The 19,284-nt window shown below is 40.6% G+C and overlaps 1 protein-coding gene across 3 annotated transcripts in view; it reads left to right on the forward strand.

Annotated features, from left to right (window-relative positions):
• LOC115097309 (chloride channel CLIC-like protein 1) overlaps positions 1-19,284 on the forward strand; it is a 174,346-nt gene that overhangs the window by 22,505 nt on the left and 132,557 nt on the right. For all 3 annotated transcript variants that reach the window (XM_029613016.1, XM_029613017.1, XM_029613018.1), the window contains exon 2: positions 10,973-11,455. In XM_029613016.1, coding sequence (XP_029468876.1) covers positions 11,048-11,455 — 408 coding nt within the window. In that variant the 5' untranslated portion in view covers positions 10,973-11,047. The remainder of the gene's footprint in view (positions 1-10,972; positions 11,456-19,284) is intronic.

Below are 19,284 nucleotides of genomic sequence, written 5' to 3' on the forward strand. Positions count from 1 at the left end.
ATCCCATGCTACTGATGCAATCAATAGCAGTGGCTATTCCCTAAGTAAAATTGATTAATAGCCATTAATGGACTTCTCCTCTAAGAACTTATCCAAACCTTTTTTGAACCCAGCTACACTAACTGCACTAATCACATCCTCTGGCAACAAATTCCAGAGCTTTATTGTGCGTTGAGTGAAAAATAATTTTCTCTGATTAGTCTTAAATGTGCTACTTGCTAACTTCATGGAATGTCCCCTAGTCCTTCTATTATTCGAAAGTGAAAATAACCGAGTCACATCTACTCGTTCAAGACCTCTCATGATCTTAAAGACCTCTATCATATCCCCCCTCCGCCGTCTCTTCTCCAAGCTGAACAGCCCTAACCTCTTCAGCCTTTCCTCATAGGGAAGCTGTTCCATCCCCTTTATCATTTTGGTTGCCCTTCTCTGTACTTTCTCCATCGCAACTATATCTTTTTTGAGATGCGGTGACCAGAATTGTACACAGTATTCAAGGTGCAGTCTCACCATGGAGCGATACAGAGGCATTATGACATTTTCCGTTCTATTAACCATTCCCTTCCTAATAATTCCTAACATTCTATTTGCTTTTTTGACTGCTGCAGCACACTGAGCCGACGATTTTAAAGTATTATCCACTATGATGCCTAGATCTTTTTCCTGGGTGGTAGCTCCTAATATGGAACCCAACATCGTGTAACTACTGCAATAGTTTTTTCCCTATATGCAACACCTTGCACTTGTCCACATTAAATTTCATCTGCCATTTGGATGCCCAATCTTCAAGTCTTGCAAGGTCCTCCTGTAATGTATCACAGTCTGCTTGTGATTTAACTACTCTGAATAATTTTGTATCATCCGCAAATTTGATAATCCTTCATATTGTCTGCTCTTTCATTCCACCTGGGCTACTTCAGCCTTTATTACCACCTCTCTTTTGGGATTTTCTAACTTCCCTGTTATGCCAGTAACCTTAGAAGGTATCTCTCTCTGAACCCATGTGCTCTTGAGCGACTGTTGGCTTTCCTGCATGATGTATGTATATATTTATTTCAATTTGATATCCTGCTTTATCATTTCCATGCAAAGTGGGTAACAATTTACTACATCAGTTCAATAAAAACATTCTCCTCATTTATTTTTTTATTAAGAGTTTATTGAGAATCCATAACAATAAAAACTTATACAATGTCCTTTATCCCCCAAAAATCTCTCCTATAATGTTGACACTTGAGGAAGTTCCCTTTTCCCTTATTACTCCCCCCCGCACTCCAAATAGCCCACCTCTGTTCCTCAACCCCTCCCCCTTTAGATCTGCCATTTCTCATAAGGTTTCCAAATGGACATAAATGTACACAGCTTATTCTTCCTAATTGCAGTGAGCTTCTCCATTTTGTATATCATCTCCAGACTCCCCACGACACTAACTGCTGAGAATATCTGTCCCACATCCTTAAAGTATGCCTAACACAAGGGTTATATATTAGAGATATGAATCGGAACTGAAATCTGATCCGATTCTGGTTCCGATTCACATCTCTATTATATATTACTCTACTTATCTGAAAATTTTTTTCTCCACCCAAGGGTATGCGTGCAGAGGTGTCCCATGCACACACTCATGCTCTATATCTACCATTGTTTAGTTACACCCCCCCCCCTGCTCAATGATTCAACTCCACAAATGCTTGCAATTGGAATGCAGCATAAAACTTCTTATGAGATACACCCAACCCACCCAAGCCCTTGGACCAGTGGAGTGGAGAATATGACGACTGACTCTCGGGGAGTCTGTGCCTCCAAATAAATCCCCCAAACTTCTTCTGAATACGATTAACCATTGCTTTTGGCATTTCAGTTGACAGTGTCTGAAATAAATATGAAAGGCGAGCTAGCGCATTCATTTTCAATACATCAACTCTTCCTAGCCATGAGATAGGCTCATCATTCTAGACCATTAGATCTCTCTATATTTTTTTCAATAAAGAGCCATAATTCAATCTCAATAGCTGATGTCTATGCACAGAGGTTAATACCCAAGTACCAAATAGCTTGAGCCGCTCACTTAAAAGGGAACTGAGTCAATCAAGCAGCAATCTCCCTTCCAAGGACCGTTATGTTCAGGATGTCAGATTTAGTTTGGCTTATCTTAAAACCCCAGATCCTCCCAATCTGTTTCCTGCGGCAAAGCATATAAAGATTCTACTGGGTTTGTCAACGTAAACGGCATATCATCTGCATATAACAATATATGGTACTCCTTGGATTTGTGCAGGCATCCCCGCTCCCGACCGCACTCCATCTTGTATCGGGTGTTCATCCAGGATTGAATTAATCCCGCCTTCTGCAGCACTTCTCTCTCTTCCTCTACTGTTTTCACTTTGCAAGTCTTGCTTTCTGTGGTGTACTGGAGGCAAAGAGAAACAGCCACTTATGTTTCACGTTACCTCCTTCTCAATATATCTGTGATCTTTCATTTCTTGCCACTTAGCAAGTGTTGCTGCAGGCAAGTCCGCATAGAATTCAATTTTATGAGTCTCCCATGGAAAAGCTCCACCGACCCTGGCCATCTCCATCACTCTGGAAGTCCTTGAAACACACAATAATGTCTCTAGGGAGGTTCTGATGCTTGGGGGGGCCCCCTAGCCGATGAGCCCATTCAATTTGTATCATGGGTTCCTCCTCCACCTCATCCCCCGCACCACCCAACAAGGCCTTACAAATTCTTCTCACCACATCAGCACAGTCCCCTTACACCTGCACCTCTGGGGCTCCTCTAATACGTAATTATTTCTGCGTGTTCGATTCTCCAAGTCCGCTATTTTAGTGCAGAATTCTTCCTTTCCTTCCCTCTACGCCAATGCCTCTCTTTGCAGTGCCTCCACCATAGCGGCCTGATCCTCCTGATGTTGCTCAGTCTCATCTACGTGGGACCCTATCTCGGTCATTACCCCTCTCAGCTCGTTCATTGCTTCCAACATTTCATTTTTAGTAAAAATGATATTCCTTTTAAGATCCTTAAACCAGGCTCTCATCTCCTCTTGAGTTGAGCTCTCCCCTTCTGCATTATCCATGTGCATGTGTTCACTCTTCGATCATGAGAGTGATCATTCCCGCATTATCCTCTGGCTTGCATTGGATTAAGAGAGTCCATCCCATTCGAATAAATCTCCCCCTCCAAAATGTTCCCCAGTTCCTAACAAATTTAAATCCTTCTTTCCTGCACTTTCATCTTATACCTGCATTGAGAGACTGGAGCTTAGCCTGCCTTTGTGTTCCTGAGAATGAAACCTGAAAGTTTCAGGATTTCAATTTCCCATCTAAAAGCTTAAATTTGTCTTCCAGAACCTCCCTCCTGCTCCTTCCTATGTCATTGGTACCATGACAGCTGGTTCCTCCTCAGCACTTTAAACTGGAGGTTTCCAGTTAGAGGCAAAATTTCTAGCATATGTTGTCCTCGCTGGGAGACTGACCAGCTTACCTGAGTTCTGTAACAGCTAAGCTTAAAAAGATAAATGAATCTAACTGTTTAGTAATCTCAACTGTTAATTCCCTCCCTACCCCTCTACCCACCCACCCCCTGGGTTTAATTTCTTATATAGTCTTCCCCGGACTCCCAGATAATTAGCTTCAATTACTTCATCTCTCATTACACAGTAATTTCTTACAGCTCAGATAATAACTTAGTCATATGGATTGTAATAATTGGTTTTCTTATTCTACCTATTAATCTTTACTGGATAACATTAATACTTTTGTTTTTACTTCAAATCCTACTAAAAATCTTTGCTAGCTCCTAAATTTTACCTTACCTATATTATTTTAGGGAATCAGTGAAAATTTAACAACATCTTTCATTCAATACAACAATTGTGGCGCTTATGTCCCAAGGCCTATCATTTGGAGAATCAAAGGTTGTCCCTTCTGCCTTAAGCTGTCTGCAATTAAAATGGAGCTGCTTCACGTAAGGGAGGAATTGTCCAGGTTTCAATCAAATTCCCTTTCCTTGAACTATCCAGTATCTCTCCCCCATCTCCCAGAGAGGTTACAGAGTCCCAGGAAAACATGGTTTATAGTAGGCTCTGATAGAACAAGACATGTGACAAACAGACACACATCTTCCCCAACTTTACAGCATGCTGGGTATCAACCCCCACTCCCACACAGATATCAGACATCCAGAATTCAAAAACCCAGAAACAACTAGATAACCGTGGGCTCTGGCAAAAAAGGCCTGTGCTGAAAAGACACCCACTCTTCCCAATGTTACCGCTACATAGTGCTTTTCAGCATTGGAGAATGAAGAAACCTCAGCAATAGATATTGAAGTGATCTCTAAAAGTGAAGTCACCCAATGCAACCTGAAGCCCTGCAACAGAATCAAATGTCATAAAAGAAAGCTGCTTTTGCTGGAAGATCGATCATCAGAGTGACCAATTTGGGAGCACTTTTTGATGGTGACATAATAGTTAAATGCATTCCAGGATCCTCAGCTAGTAGAAATGCAAACCAGATAGTCAAGTCATTGCAGATGAAAGTAAGAACCATCTGGGGACCAACGACCTCAACAGAAATGTTATCCATGAAGTACAAAAAGATTTCCAAAATCTAGGCAAGATAAGACACATTGCAAAGACTATTGCCTTTTGGAAGTATTACCTGTTCATGGAAAGGGAAATGAGAAGATTTGCCATATAAATAAATTCAATTCCTGGCTCAAAACCTGTTGTATAGAAAATAGTTTTGGATACATGGTAGGCTGGGTTGTGTATGAAGCAGTAAAAGGCTATATGGTAAGGATGGCCTACATTTGTCCTTAACAGGAAGGAGGATGTTATGTGAAAAATTCAGATCATATATTATAAGGCATTTAAACTAAAGAATGGGGGTGGCAGGAAATGGCCAATGAAAGTAGCATGTCACCCCCCCAAGCAATACAGGATGTGGGAGGTGAAAATCAAAATCAATCAGCCCAAAAAAGCAGAAAAGGTGCCTAGGAATTACTACAAATCAAAGGAGAAAAATTGGAAAGCTATGACTACAAATGCTTGTAGTTTGGGCAATAAAATCTCTGACCTGCTGGCCTAATGGTGGAGGCAGACTTGGACATTATTGCTATTACAGAGACATGGTTCACAGATTCTCATGATTGGGATAGGGACATACCGGGCTAGAACTTGTTAAGGAAGGAAAAAGAGGACAGAAAAGGGGGAGGAGTAGCTCTTTATGTCAAAAATAATATCCAAGCTTTGAACTGCAAGCAAAGTGGGGTAGAGAAGAAGCTGTCCTAAAAAAAATGATGGTGCGTCCTTTTTTACTGGTGTGGTTTACAGGCCTCCGACTCAAACAGATCTGGTCAGACATCCAAAAGGTGGGAAAGAAGGGAGAATTGCTGATTGTTGGAGACTTTAATCTGGCGGACGTACACTGGAAAATCCCTTCTGCGGAATCAACCAGCAGAAAAGAGATTGTGGATGCTTTGCAAGGGGCTCTCTTCAGACAAATGGTAATGGAAAACAATGAGGGAGGGAGTTATACTCTACCTAGTGCTCATTAACAGGGATAATGTCTCAAATGTCCGGGTGGATGCCCACCTTAGCACCAGTGATCATCAAACAGTATGGTTTGACATCACAAGCAGACCCGAGTTTTGACTTTCAAAAATGCAGACTTGTCGAAATGGGGACATACTATGGAGGCAGAACTAGAAGACTGGGAGAAAATGGGAGAGGTGGAACATCAGTGGACCAAACTAAAGGAAGCAATTATAAAAGTAACATCTCTATATGTTAGAAAAGTAAACAAAAGTCAGAGAAATAAGAAACCGATCTGGTTCTCAAAGGAGGTGGCTGACATTCTTGAATGCTGCTTTTTTTGCTTTTATTAAGGATCCCAAAAAGAGGAAAACAGGGAAAACTTAGGGAGATGAAGAAAGTAATCAAGAAAGCAAAAGATCTGGCAGAAGAAAGGATTGCCAAAGAGGTAAAGCAAGGTGACAAAACATTCTTCAGATACATCAGAGAAAGGTCCAAAGAGTTATATTGAAATTGAAAGGTGTCCAGGATCAATGTGTGGAGAGAGGCGAAGAAATGGCGGAAATATTAAACAAATACTTCAGTTCAATGTTCACCAAAGACGACCCTGGAGAAGGACCGTTGCTATTTAACAAGACTGGAAGGGGGTGGAGTAGAAGAAACTCCATTTACAGAAGAGAATGTATGGGAAGAGCTAGGAAAACTGAAAATGAACAAAGCCATGGGGCCTGATGAGGTCATCCCAGGATACTGAAGGAGCTCAGAGATGTGCTGGTGGGTCCTCTGTGCGACCTGTTCAATAGATTCTTGGAAACTGGAATGGTGCCAAGTGATTGGAGAAGAGCAGTGTTGGTCCTGCTTTATAAGAGTGGGAGCAGAGAGGAGGCTGGAAACTATAGGCCGGTTAGCCTCACCTCGGTGGTGGGAAAACTAATGGAGATGCTGCAGAAGGAAAGGATAGTGAACTATCTACAATTCAGTGGGTTCCTCGATCCGAGACAACATGGATTCACCAGGGGGAAGGTCCTGCCAGATGAATCTGATGGATTTTTTTTTTTTGATTGGGTGACTAGAGAATTGAATCAGGGAAGAGCACTTGATGTGATTTACTTGGATTTTAGTAAAGCTTTTGATACGGTCCCACATAGAAGACTCATGAAAAAATGAGAAACTTGGGAGTGAGCGCCAAGGTGGTGGGATCGGTGTTGGGACCAGTTCTGTTCAATATCTTTGTGAGCGATATTGCGGAAGGGATATAAGGTAAAGTTTGTCTATTTGCGGATGATACTAAGATCTGCAACAGAGTGGACATGACGGAAGGAGTAGAGAGAATGCGATGTGATTTAAGGAAGCTTGAACATATCTTTATATGGCAGCTGGGATTCAATGCCAAGAAGTGCAGAGTTATGCATCTGGGGTGTGGTAATCCAAAAGAGCTGTATGTGATGGGGGGGTGAAGGGCTATTGTGCACTGAACAAGAGAGAGACCATGGGGTGATAGTGTCTAGCGAAGCAATGTGACAAGGTGATAGCAAAAGCCAGAAGAATGCTGGGCTGCATTGAGAGAGGAATAACCAGTAAGAAAAGATAATCCCCTTGTGCAGGTTCTTGGTGAGGCCTCACCTGGAGTACTGTGTTCAGTTCTGGAGGCCGTATTTCAAAAGGGACAGAGACAGGATGGAGGCGATCCAGAGAAGGGTGACCAAAATGGTAATGGGTCTTCATTAAATGACTTATAAGGAGAGGTTGAAGGAACTAAATATGTATACCCTGGAGGAAAGAAGGTGCAGGGGAGATATGATAAGGATTTTCAGATACCTGAAAGGTTTTAATGATGCACAATCGACGACAAACCTTTTCTGTAGAAAGAAATCAGTAGAACTAGGGGTTCACTAAATGAAACTCCAGGGAGGATGATTCAGAACCACTGTCAGGAAATATTTCTTCACAGAAAAGGGCAGTGGATGCCTGGAATGCCCTTCCAGAGGTGGTAGTGAAGATAAAAATAGTAAAAGATTTCCAATGGGCATGGGATAAACACTGCATCCCTTAAGGCTAGAGGATGGGAATGAAGTAAAGAGTGCATGGGGGTAACTTGCTGGTGTGGCAGTTACTACCCTTAACCAATAAGCCTTTATGCTGTTGATGCAACTCCAGCATTGCTCTCTGCTTCAACAGCAAGGGGAAAAGGGGAATTGGATTCAGACAGCAACCAACAAGGACATTGAATTGCACAGTCTGGGAAAACAAGCATGGGAGGAACTTGCTGATACGGCGGTTACTATCCTTAACCAATAAGCCTTTATGTGTTGTTGCAACTCCAACATTGCTCTCTGCTTCAGTGGAAGAGGTAACGGGGAGTTGGACTCAAACAGCAATCAACAAGGGCCCTGTCTTTGAGAGTCTGGGAAACAGATAATTATAAAGGTGGCTTGTATGCCCAGTAGTACTACTACCATAAGCTTGCTGGGCAGACTGGATGGACTATTTGGTCCTTTTCTGCCGTCATTTCTATATTTCTATGTAAAACATACCACGACAGCCACCTTCTCCATATCACATTCTGAATTCTTTTCTAGATGATGTGTGGACAATGCTCAGGCTTACCAGCCCCTCAGCTCTCTATATTCCTAATGATCAATTTGCCAACCAGGACAGCAGTCTTATCCTTTCCCTGCTGGGCACATGCCTCTGGAGATACATCCTCAGTGCAAGAGAAGAACACATCACCCGAAGGGCATGTGCTAGATAGAGGATTACTTCATGCCATACCAAGGTGATGCTCTCCTGCCAGGTGACCTTGATCCTCCAAAGTAGCACAGGGGCTGCCAGACTGGAGGTGGGAGCACTGCATGAGGTCCTTTCAGGTCTCCTCTCTGTCTGCATCAACTCCTCCAGGTCTAGCATGCTAACCTTTAGAAATCAGACTTATTCTCTGTGATGTTTGCTTAAATAAAGAAAATTTTTTTATTTGATGAAGGGTGTAAATTTTTGATGGTAAATGGAACTTACTCAGAAGAGAGAGCAGTGATGAGCGGAGTGCCATAAGGATTGGTGTTAAGAACATAAGAACATCCATACTGGGTCAGACCAAGGATCCATCAAGCCTAGCATCCTGTTTCCAACAGTGGCCAATCCAGGCCATAAGAACCTGGCAAGTACCCAAAAACCAAGTCTATTCCAAAAACCAAGGTACTACAGTACCTGAATGTAAACCGGTATGATATCTTGATTGAGATTGAATGTCTGTATATAAAAATAATAAATAAATAAATAAAATAAATGTTACCATTGCTAGTAATAGCAGTAGCTATTTTCTAAGTCAACTTAATTAATAGCAGGTAATGGACTTCTCCTCCAAGAACTTATCCAATCCTTTTTTTAAACACAGCTATACTAACTGCACTAACCACATCCTCTGGCAACAAATTCCAGAGTTTAATTGGGCGTTGAGTGAAAAAGAACTTTCTCCGATTAGTTTTAAATGTGCCAAATGCTAACTTCATGGAGTGCCCCCTAGTCTTTCTATTATCTGAAAGAGTAAATAACTGATTCACATCTACCCATTCTAGACCTCTCATGATTTTAAACACCTCTATCATATCCCCCCTCAGCCGTCTCTTCTCCAAGTTGATAATAAGATCTGCAACAGAGTGGACACGCCGGAAGGAGTGGAGAGAATGAGATGTGATTTAAGGAAGCTGGAAGAGTGGTCGAAGATATGGCAGCTAAGATTCAAAGCCAAGAAGTGCAGAGTCATGCATATGAGGTGTTGAAATACAAAAGAAATGTATTCAATGGGGAATGAAGGGCTGATGTGCACGGAGCAGGAGAGAAACCTTGGGGTGATAGTGTCTAACGATCCGAAGAAGGTGAAACAATGTGACAAGGCGATAGCTAAAGCCAGAAGAATGCTGAGCTGCATAGAGAGAGGAATATCGAGTAAGAAAAGGGAAGTGATTATCCCCTTTGTACAGGTCCTTGGTGAGGCCTCACCTGGAGTACTGTGTTCAGTTCTGGAGACTGTATCTCCGAAGGGACAGAGACAGGATGGAAGCAGTCCAGAGAAGGGCAACCAAAAAAGGTGGATGGTCTTCATCGAATGACTTAGGAGAGATTGAAGAATCTAAATATGTACACCCTGGAGGAAAGGAGGAGCAGGGGTAATATGATACAGACTTTCAGATACTTGAAAGGTTTTAATGATCCAAAGTCAACGACAAACCTTTTCCGTTGGAAAAAAATCAGCAGAACTAGGGGTCACGATTTAAAACTCCAGGGAGGAAGACTCAGAACCAATGTCAGGAAGTATTTCTTCATGGAAAGGGTGGTGGATGCCTGGAACGCCCTTCCGGAGGAAGTGGTGAAGACTAAAACTGTGAAGGATTTCAAAGGGATGTGGGATAAACACTGTGGATTCATAAAGTCTAGAGGATGTGAATGAAGAAAAGAGGCATGGGGGTGGTCTGCGGGAATGACGGCTACTACCTGGTGAATTATACCCTTATTCAATAAACATACACACGGTTAATGCAACTCCAACATTGCTCTATGTTTCAAAGGCAAGAGGAAATGTGGGAAAAAGGATTTACATTCACAAAAAAGTGTGGGAGTAGCTTGCTTGTTGCGGCAGTTACTACCCCGAACCAGTTTAAGCCTGATACTTCACTTTGAATGCATATACAGCGCAGCTCACTGCTTCAACGGCAGGGGGGAATTAAGAAAAGAGGATTTATATTCAGACAACCAACAAGGACTAAATTGCACAGGCTGGGTAAACAAATAAGCGTGGGAGTAGCTTGCTTATTGCGGCGGTTACTATCCCTAACCAATTAGGCTTGACACTTCACTTTTATGCAGCTCCAGCACTGCTCTCTACATCAGTGGCGGGGGTGGAAGGAAATTAGAACCAAAAAGTTACCAATAAGGGCCCTGAACTCAGCAGTCAGAGTAACAGATAAGTATGAGAAAAATAAGTGTGAAAGCTTGCTGGGCAGACTGGATGGGCCTATTGGTCTTCTTCTGCCGTCATTTCCATGTTTCTATGTATAGCTACTGAAAGCTAGTCAAGAAATGTATTTACCAGTTTTATTTCTGTAATATTCAGTAATATATTTTTAGATTAATTTGTGTTTGTGACATAATCTATTTGGAAACATTTTAATTGAGTAACTGCTAGAACAACACTGTATTCTAAATGACATCATTCTTTGAAAAATAAAAACCATATTATAAATCTTTGACTCTATTTTATAGAGCTTCTGACATGACTTCCAGTCTTGTAGAAAAGTGGGAGTTAAGTAAGTTCATACAATAAAAATAAAAAAAAATACTCCCCTATGATGATTTTATGGTGGAGGTAGAAAGTTACAAATTGATTATTATTACATAGCCTTGGTGCTGAGTTATACATTTGGTTTTGTTTTTTTTTTCAGGTTATTCTGGCAAATGCCAGTGTGTGAATGTCAGGAAGACAACGCTGTAAATAGAATTCTGAGGAAGCAGCTGGAATGGATTCCATCAAGACATGGTTGTCAGAGAAACTGTTATTGCTAAAATACAAAATTCTGGGGATGCCTGATCCAGAGCCCGTTCCTCTGTCCCGCTGGTCCTTGGAGTCTCCATTTCAGACTTGGAACATTTACTCAAAGATTCTGCTGCTTGCGTCCATTCTCCTGTTTGTAGCCATCCTTATTTTACACTCCTGCCGAAGACCAGCGATCCCCTCTGAGGCCAGTGTAAGGAGGAGGGTGGCTCCCAGGACTGTCAGTTCTCCTGTAACTTTTCCTGTGCTGTTCCATTTGTGGTTGCAGCGATTTACCCGCTTTTGGGCTGTCTGTGTGATGCTGACTGTTCCATGGGAGTGGGTGCGCCTTTATCAAATAGAGGTGGCAAAGAAAATGGCTGTCCTTTCAGAGGTAAGTCGGGGTCTCTGGAAGGCTTAAAACCCTACATTACAAGGTTAGAAAGAATTAAGCAATGGACGACTCTTCAGGCCCCAATTTGAAAATGTTCTAGAAATCTTCCTTGCCAACTGGATCTAAACTTTTTATCACTTTTTAAAATATTTCTATTAGAAATTTCAAGAGAAAAACAAAGTGGGAAGAAATACAATACATATCAATAGATTTTTAAGTTTACATTCTTGTTGCAATTTCAATTTGTATATATGGCTAATGTTTATTGTGGAAAAATGGACCTCTTGATTTAGTCAATTGTAAAATGGTTTAGATACCTAACTTTGCTCCTGTAAAACTTGGCTAGGGCTGAGTGCCTAAATTTAAGGCAAGACAATTAGGCACTCAAAGCTGATATCCATTATTGGGTTTCTAAATAAATGCCTCCATTTAGGAGAGTGAACAGCAGTACTGAAACTTAAGCACCTCGGTTACCCATTTCCAGCAAACAAATTCTTAATTTTGGCTGAAATTCTGCCAAACTTTAGAAGCCTAAAATGGAGGTGACTACATCTGGCACTCGTGCATTTATTTTCACATATATAGAGAAGTGTGATGTCTGTTTGAATTATTAATTAGTGCCTCATTCTAATTTCTGTATTGATGATGGCGAAAATTAGATTCTTTGTATATGTGACACCGTTTGGTGGACCAATTTAAGGATATGCCAAAGATAAGTGCAAGGTGATGCATATAGGGAAAAATAACCCATGCTATAGTTACACAATGTTGGGTTCCATATTAGGAGCTACCACCCAGGTAAGAGATCTAGGCGTCATGGTGGATAACACGTTGAAATCGTCAGTTCAGTGTGCTGCAGCAGTCAAAAAAGCAAACAGAATGTTGGGAATTATTAGAAAGGGAATGGTGAATAAAACAGAATGTCATATTTCCTTTCTATCGCTCCATGGTGAGACCGCACCTTGAATACTGTGTACAATTCTGGTTGCCGCATCTCAAAAAAGATATAATTGCGATGGAGAAGGTACAGAGAAGGGCAACCAAAATCATAAGGGGAATGGAGCAGCTCCCCTATGAGGAAAGACTAAAGAGGTTAGGACTTTTCAGCTTGGAGAAGAGACAGCTGAGGGGGAGATATGATAGAGGTGTTTAAAATCATGAGAGGTCTAGAACGGGTAGATGTAAATCAGTTATTTACTCTTTCGGATAATAGAAAGACTAGGGGGGCACTCCATGAAGTTAGCATGTGGCACATTTAAAACTAATTGGAGAAAGTTCTTTTTCACTCAACGCACAATTAAACTCTGGAATTTGTTGCCAGAGGATGTGGTTAGTGCAGTTAGTATAGCTGTGTTTAAAAAAGAATTGAATAAGTCCTTGGAGGAGAAGTCCATTACCTGCTATTAATTAAGTTGACTTAGAAAATAGCCACTGCTATTACTAGCAACAGTTGCATGGAATAGACTTAGTTATTGGGTACTTGCCAGGTTCTTATGGCCTGGATTGGTCACTGTTGGAAACAGGTTGCTGGCCTTGATGGACCCTTGGTCTGACCCAGCATGGCATGTTCTTATGTACATTGGATGGCCAACTCCAGTGCTCAAGAGCTTCAGACAGGCCAGGTTTTCATGATATGCACAATTGAAATCATAAAGCCTTTGTCAACAACAAATTTCTCTTGGTCTGATCATAACCTCATTGAGACTAAATTTTGCTTAAACTCTTTACAACGTGTACATCTTAATCAAACTAAATATATTGAGTTTAACAAGCTATGCTCCAGTGATGAACTAATTGAAATCATTCCTAAATATTTAAAATCCATAAATAAATCAGACATCAACTCTGCTGTTAATTATTGGCTCTCTTTTACTTCAGAAATAGCAAAAAACAAATGCCCACTTATCAAAAAAATAATCAAAGAAACACCCAAACACTCAAGCACTTCAAAAAAATACTTAGATCAGCAGAAAAAAAAGGAGAAAAAAAACCCAACAAATCAATTAAGACAGATAAAAAACTATTCTTTACATATATAAATCAGATATTAATATAGCTTAAAAAAGGTTTCTATATTGAAAAAATACACAAATATCAATTCAATCCTAGAGAACGTTTTACATACATTAAAAAACTCACACAACAAGGCAAACCTCCTTTGCCCAAAACTTATCTCATGTGATGACTTTGCTACCTTTTTTTAGAGAAAAAATACTCAACCTTACCATAAATATACCAAAAATTAAAGAAAACACCATATCCATTACAATCAAACCAAATTCAAATTGGTCTTTTTTTGATTCTATAGCTTCCACTGAAGTTCAAAAAATGAATCCAGCCTCTCACCCAATTGATGCTATCCCAACTAAACTACTTAAATTAGTTTCTAACATTTTTGCTAGGCCAATTGCAGTTATTATAAATCTTTCACTAAATGAAGGCATTTTCCCTGACAATTTAAAATGTGCAGTGATTAAACCTACTCTCAAAAAATCTCATCTTGACCAGTCTAACATTGCAACTTTAGACCTATATCCAATCTCCGCTTCATAGCCAAAATATTAGAAAAATTTGTTAATCAGCAACTCCAAGAACACCTTGAAAAACATAAAATACTTTTTCCAGCTCAGCATGGTTTCAGAAGTACTCTCAGCACGGAAATCCTATTAATATCTCCATCTAATTTAATCCTAAAAGGATTAGACAATGGGCACAAATTCATCCTTATTCTCTTTGATATTTCTGCTGTGTTTGAGACTGTAAACCATAATATTCTTCTGAAAAGACTAGAGGAAATCGGTTTCTGTGATACCACTATCAACTGGTTCACAGCATACCTATGCAATAGATCGTACATGCGACACTCAATGCAGATAAGACAGGCGAAGAGAGAATTTGAAATGAAGTTGGCCACAGAGGCAAAAACCTTTAAAAATATATCCGAAGCAAGAAACCTGTGAGGGAGTCAGTTGGACCATTAGATGACCGAGGGGTTAAAGGGGCTCTTAGGGAAGATAAGGCCATTGCAGAAAGACTAAATTAATTCTTTGCTTCCGTGTTTACTAATGAGGTTGGGGAGATACCAGTTCCGGAGGTGGTTTTCAGGGGTGATGAGTCAGATGAACTGAACGAAATCACTGTGAACCTGGAAGATGTAGTAAGCCAGATTGACAAACTAAAGAGTATCAAATCACCTGGACCGGATGGTATGCATCCTAGGGTACTGAAGGAACTAAAAAATGAAATTTCTGATCTATTAGTAAAAATTTGTAACCTATCATTAAAATCATCCATTGTACCTGAAGATTGGAGGGTGGCCATTGTAACCCCAATATTTAAAAAAGGCTCCAGGGGCAATCCGGGTAACTATAAACCAATGAGCCTGACTACAGTGCCAGGAAAAATAGTGGAAACTATTCTCAAGATCAAAATTGTAGAGCATATAGAAAGACATGGTTTAATGGAACTCGGTCAACATGGATTTACCCAAGGGAAGTCTTGCCTTACAAATCTGCTTCTTTTTTTGAAGGGGTTAATAAATATGTGGATAAAGGTGAACCGGTAGATGTAGTGTATTTGGATTTTCAGAAGGCGTTTGACAAAGTCCCTCATGAGAGGCTACTAAGAAAACTAAAAAGTCATGGGATAGGAGGCAATGTCCTTTTGTGGATTACAAACTGGTTAAAAGACAGGAAACAGGCTATGTTCTAGTTGTTGTTCATGTTGGTTGTTGTCATTGCAAAACTTTAATAAAAATATATTAAAAAAAAAAAAAAAAGACAGGAAACAGAGAGTAGGATTAAATGGTCAATTTTCTCAGTGGAAAAGGGTAAACAGTGGAGTGCCTCAGGGTTCTGTACTTGGACCGGTGCTTTTCAATATATATATAAATGATCTGGAAAGGAATACGACGAGTGAGCTTATCAAATTTGTGGATGATAAAAAATTATTCAGAGTAGTTAAAACACAAGCGGATTGTGATACATTACAGGAGGACCTTGCAAAACTGGAAGATTGGGCATCCAAATGCTAGATGAAATTTAATGTGGACAAGTGCAAGGTGTTGCATATAGGGAAAAATAACCCTTGCTGTAGTTACATGATGTTAGGTTCCATATTAGGAGCTACCACCCAGGAAAAAGATCTAGGCATCATAGTGGATAATACTTTAACATCGTTGGCTCAGTGTGCTGCAGAGGTCAAAAAAGCAAACAGAATGTTAGGAATTATTAGGAAGGGAATGGTTAATAAAATGGAAAATGTCATAATGCCTCTATCGCTCCATGGTGAGACAGCACTTTGAATACTGTGTACAATTCTGGTCGCCGCATCTCAAAAAAGATATAGTTGCAATGGAGAAGGTACAGAGAAGGGCAACCAAAATGATAAAGGGGATGAAACAGCTCCCTTATGAGGAAAGGCTGAAGAGTTTAGGGCTGTTCAGCTTGGAGAAGAGACAGCTGAGGGGGGATATGATAGAGGTCTTTAAGATCAGGAGAGGTCTTGAACGAGTAGATGTGAATCGGTTATTTACACTTTCGAATAATAGAAGGACTAGGGGGATTCCATGAAGTTAGCAAGTAGCACATTTAAGACTAATTGGAGAAAATTCTTTTTCACTCGATGCACAATAAAGCTCTGGAATTTGTTGCCAGAGGATGTGGTTAGTGCAGTTAGTGTAGCTGGGTTCAAAAAAGGTTTGGATAAGTTCTTGGAGGAGAAGTCCATTAACGGGTATTAATCAAGTTTACTTAGGGAATAGCCACTGCTATTAATTGCATCAGTAGCATAGGATCTTCTTAGTGTTTGGGTAATTGCCAGGTTCTTGTGGCCTGGTTTGGCCTCTTTTGGAAACAGGATTCTGGGCTTGATGGACCCTTGGCCTGACCCAGCATGGCAATTTCTTATGTGCTTATGTACATAGTCAAAACTAATTACAAGGAATCCAAACTAATTCCTCTTCCACATAGAGTCCCTCAAGGTTCTTCATTATCTTCAACACTTTTTAATATATATTTACTCCCACTATGTAAATTCCTATCTGATCTTAAATTATCATATTACATTTATGCAGATGATGTTCAAATTATTCTCCCAATAAATAATATTTCTAATACTCTTAACGTTTGGAGCACCTACCTCACTACAATCCAACATCTATTAATACAATTGGCCCTCACTCTCAATCACATTAAAACAGAAATTTTCTATATCTGTAATAAATCCTCACCTTTAATTGACCTCCATCTTAATAACTATATAAATAACAAAAAGATTCTACTCAACGTGAGAGATCTAGGTGACAATTTAGACTCAGAACTATGTTTTAAGCAACATAATATCATAAAAGGCGGCTTCTACAAGCTTCAAATATTAAAAATGATTAAACCTCTCCTTCATCAACATGATTATCACATTGTCTTGCAAACCCTTTTATTTTCTAAATTAGATTATTGTAATGCAATTCTTCTTGGATTACCTGCTTCCACCATTGCACCGCTTCAACTCTTACAAAATGCTGCAGCAAGGTTACGCAGCAACCTCAAAAGATCAGATCACATTACTCCAGTTCTAAAAGACCTACACTGGTTGCCAACATTTTTTAGACTTCAATACAAGGCCTTATCTCTTAGTCATAAAACTTTGTATAATAACAAGACGAATTGGATGGATACAACATTTTTCTTCCAAGTTTCAAAAAGAAATTTACGTTCCACAAACACTGGTCTCTTTGAAGCTCCCTCTCCAAAACTGTCCCACCTCACTTCAACAAGACAACGTGCCTTCTCAATAGCCGGACCACTCTCATGGAATACCCTTCCAACTGATCTGAGACTTGAATCATCCTCACAAACTTTTAAAAAGAATCTAAAAACATAGTTTCTTCAAAAAGCATTTTTAACATGATAAGAAGAATTAACACCTAATTCTAACTTATTTGTCTCTCTTTATTTCTCCTTCTCTGTTTTATTATTTTCATTTTTACTTTCTATTACAATGTAACCTCTCTAATTTTTGTTATATGTAAACCGATGTGATGACTTTAGTTGAATGTTGGTATATAAATAAATAAATAGATTTTCATACAATGGAGGCAGTGCAGTCAAATCTGTTTCATGCATATTCACTGTGGATATCCTGAAAACCTGGCCTGCTACGTTTGGCGGCTTGCGGAACAGTCCTTGCAAGCCGCCTCACTCGCCCTGTGACCTCCGGCAAGTCTTTGCAGCAGGAACTCCACCAGCATCCTGGCCCCACTGGATGCAGTTTGAAATGCTGCCACGTCGCCTCTCCTCTGCCCTCTCTAGGCGTGCACCCGATGCTCAGACATTTAAAGGGCCCAAGGCAGGAACCCAGCCTTGGTGCCCTTAGATTTATTTATTTGTAAACTTTTATATACCATTGTTTGGAATGTGCCATCACAACGGTTTACAATAAAGGTCACGGGCCCTCCAGTATATAAGGCTCCCTTGGAACAGCAACAGGTGCCTCAACAAAGGGTCTTCTGCCTAGCAATGCATTTTGCAAGCATTCCTGATTCCTTGCCTTCCAGTGCAGCCTCATCTTCCTTACTAGTCCTATCCAGTGTCTTCAGAGTGTCTTCATTCACTCTTGGCTTGCTTCTTCGGATCTTGATCTCTTTTTTTTTTTTTTTTTGGACCTGACCATGATTCCCTACCGCTTGGATCTGACTACTCTTGCTAGCTTTCTGTCCCGACCTTGGTCCGTCTCTAACTCTGTTAACCGGCTGTCTGCCCTGACTCTGGTATGTCTCTGGACTCTAGCTATCACCATACCTTAGGGACCCACCTAAGTCCTGCTAGTCACCAGAACCCAAGGACTTAACTTGCAGAGGAGGTGGCTGGTAAAGGTGAAGTCCCAGACTGTCCTTCTGCAGGGTGCGTTTGCCAGCTACCTGCCCTAGGCCTCATGGGTTCGCCCTCGAGGCTGCGACAACTACTCTGCAGCATTAAGGGCTCACGCATCCGCTACCCTTTACAGCCTGTTTGTAGCTCTTGAAGTCCACATTTGGCCACTATTGCAGTACCTGATCTTGGAAGAACAAACAGGTTCCTTCAGCAGATCTGACTTGTTGCATGTTTTGATGAGGTGGGTACATCATACAGGCATAAAAATTCTAGAGAAAGTAGCCAACTATAGAGACAAAGGATGCTGCAAATGAGAAAGTGAACAGAGAAAAGGACGACTATTGTTGTAGTCCAGGAGAGAGATAACCAAAAACTAGTCAGGAGGGAGAAACTGATAGCAAAAGCATATGACATTAATTTGGGGGATCTAGGTGAGGTTAATTAAAGATATTAAGGATTTACATAGAGAACCTAGGCTTGTGGGGGAGGATACCGCCAGAGAAGCAATGGTTGGACAGAGAATGTTGTAGTAGATACAAGCACTGCCACTCCAGAGAGAGAATATTCCAGTGAGAGGATTGGACAGTCTGCTGCTAGGGGCCAGCCATCTGACGAGACAACAGCGAAGGAAGTGTTGGTTGCAGCATAGAGTTTATGTCAGCCAGTGTTTAAACATGGGTACAAGACTTGAGTGACCATAGTGCCGTAGGGGCATGGAACCGTTTGGGCATTTGCAAAGGAACAAATATTGAAAGGACAATAAAGAAGCTGTTTGCTGCAAGTGCTTGATCAGGCTTCTGTTTTTGGTCGATCCATCAGATCATGGGAGGAACCTGTGATATTAGTATTACTATTTAGAAGAAATCAGGTAGAGAATTCCATATTAAATTAGTTCACAGGCATTTCAGAGAGGACTAATTTCAGTAAATTTTGAAGATGCTATTGCCTCATGGTTTTGCT

The sequence above is a fragment of the Rhinatrema bivittatum genome, chromosome 8 (assembly GCF_901001135.1).
Source record: "Rhinatrema bivittatum chromosome 8, aRhiBiv1.1, whole genome shotgun sequence".
Classification (NCBI taxonomy): domain Eukaryota; kingdom Metazoa; phylum Chordata; class Amphibia; order Gymnophiona; family Rhinatrematidae; genus Rhinatrema; species Rhinatrema bivittatum.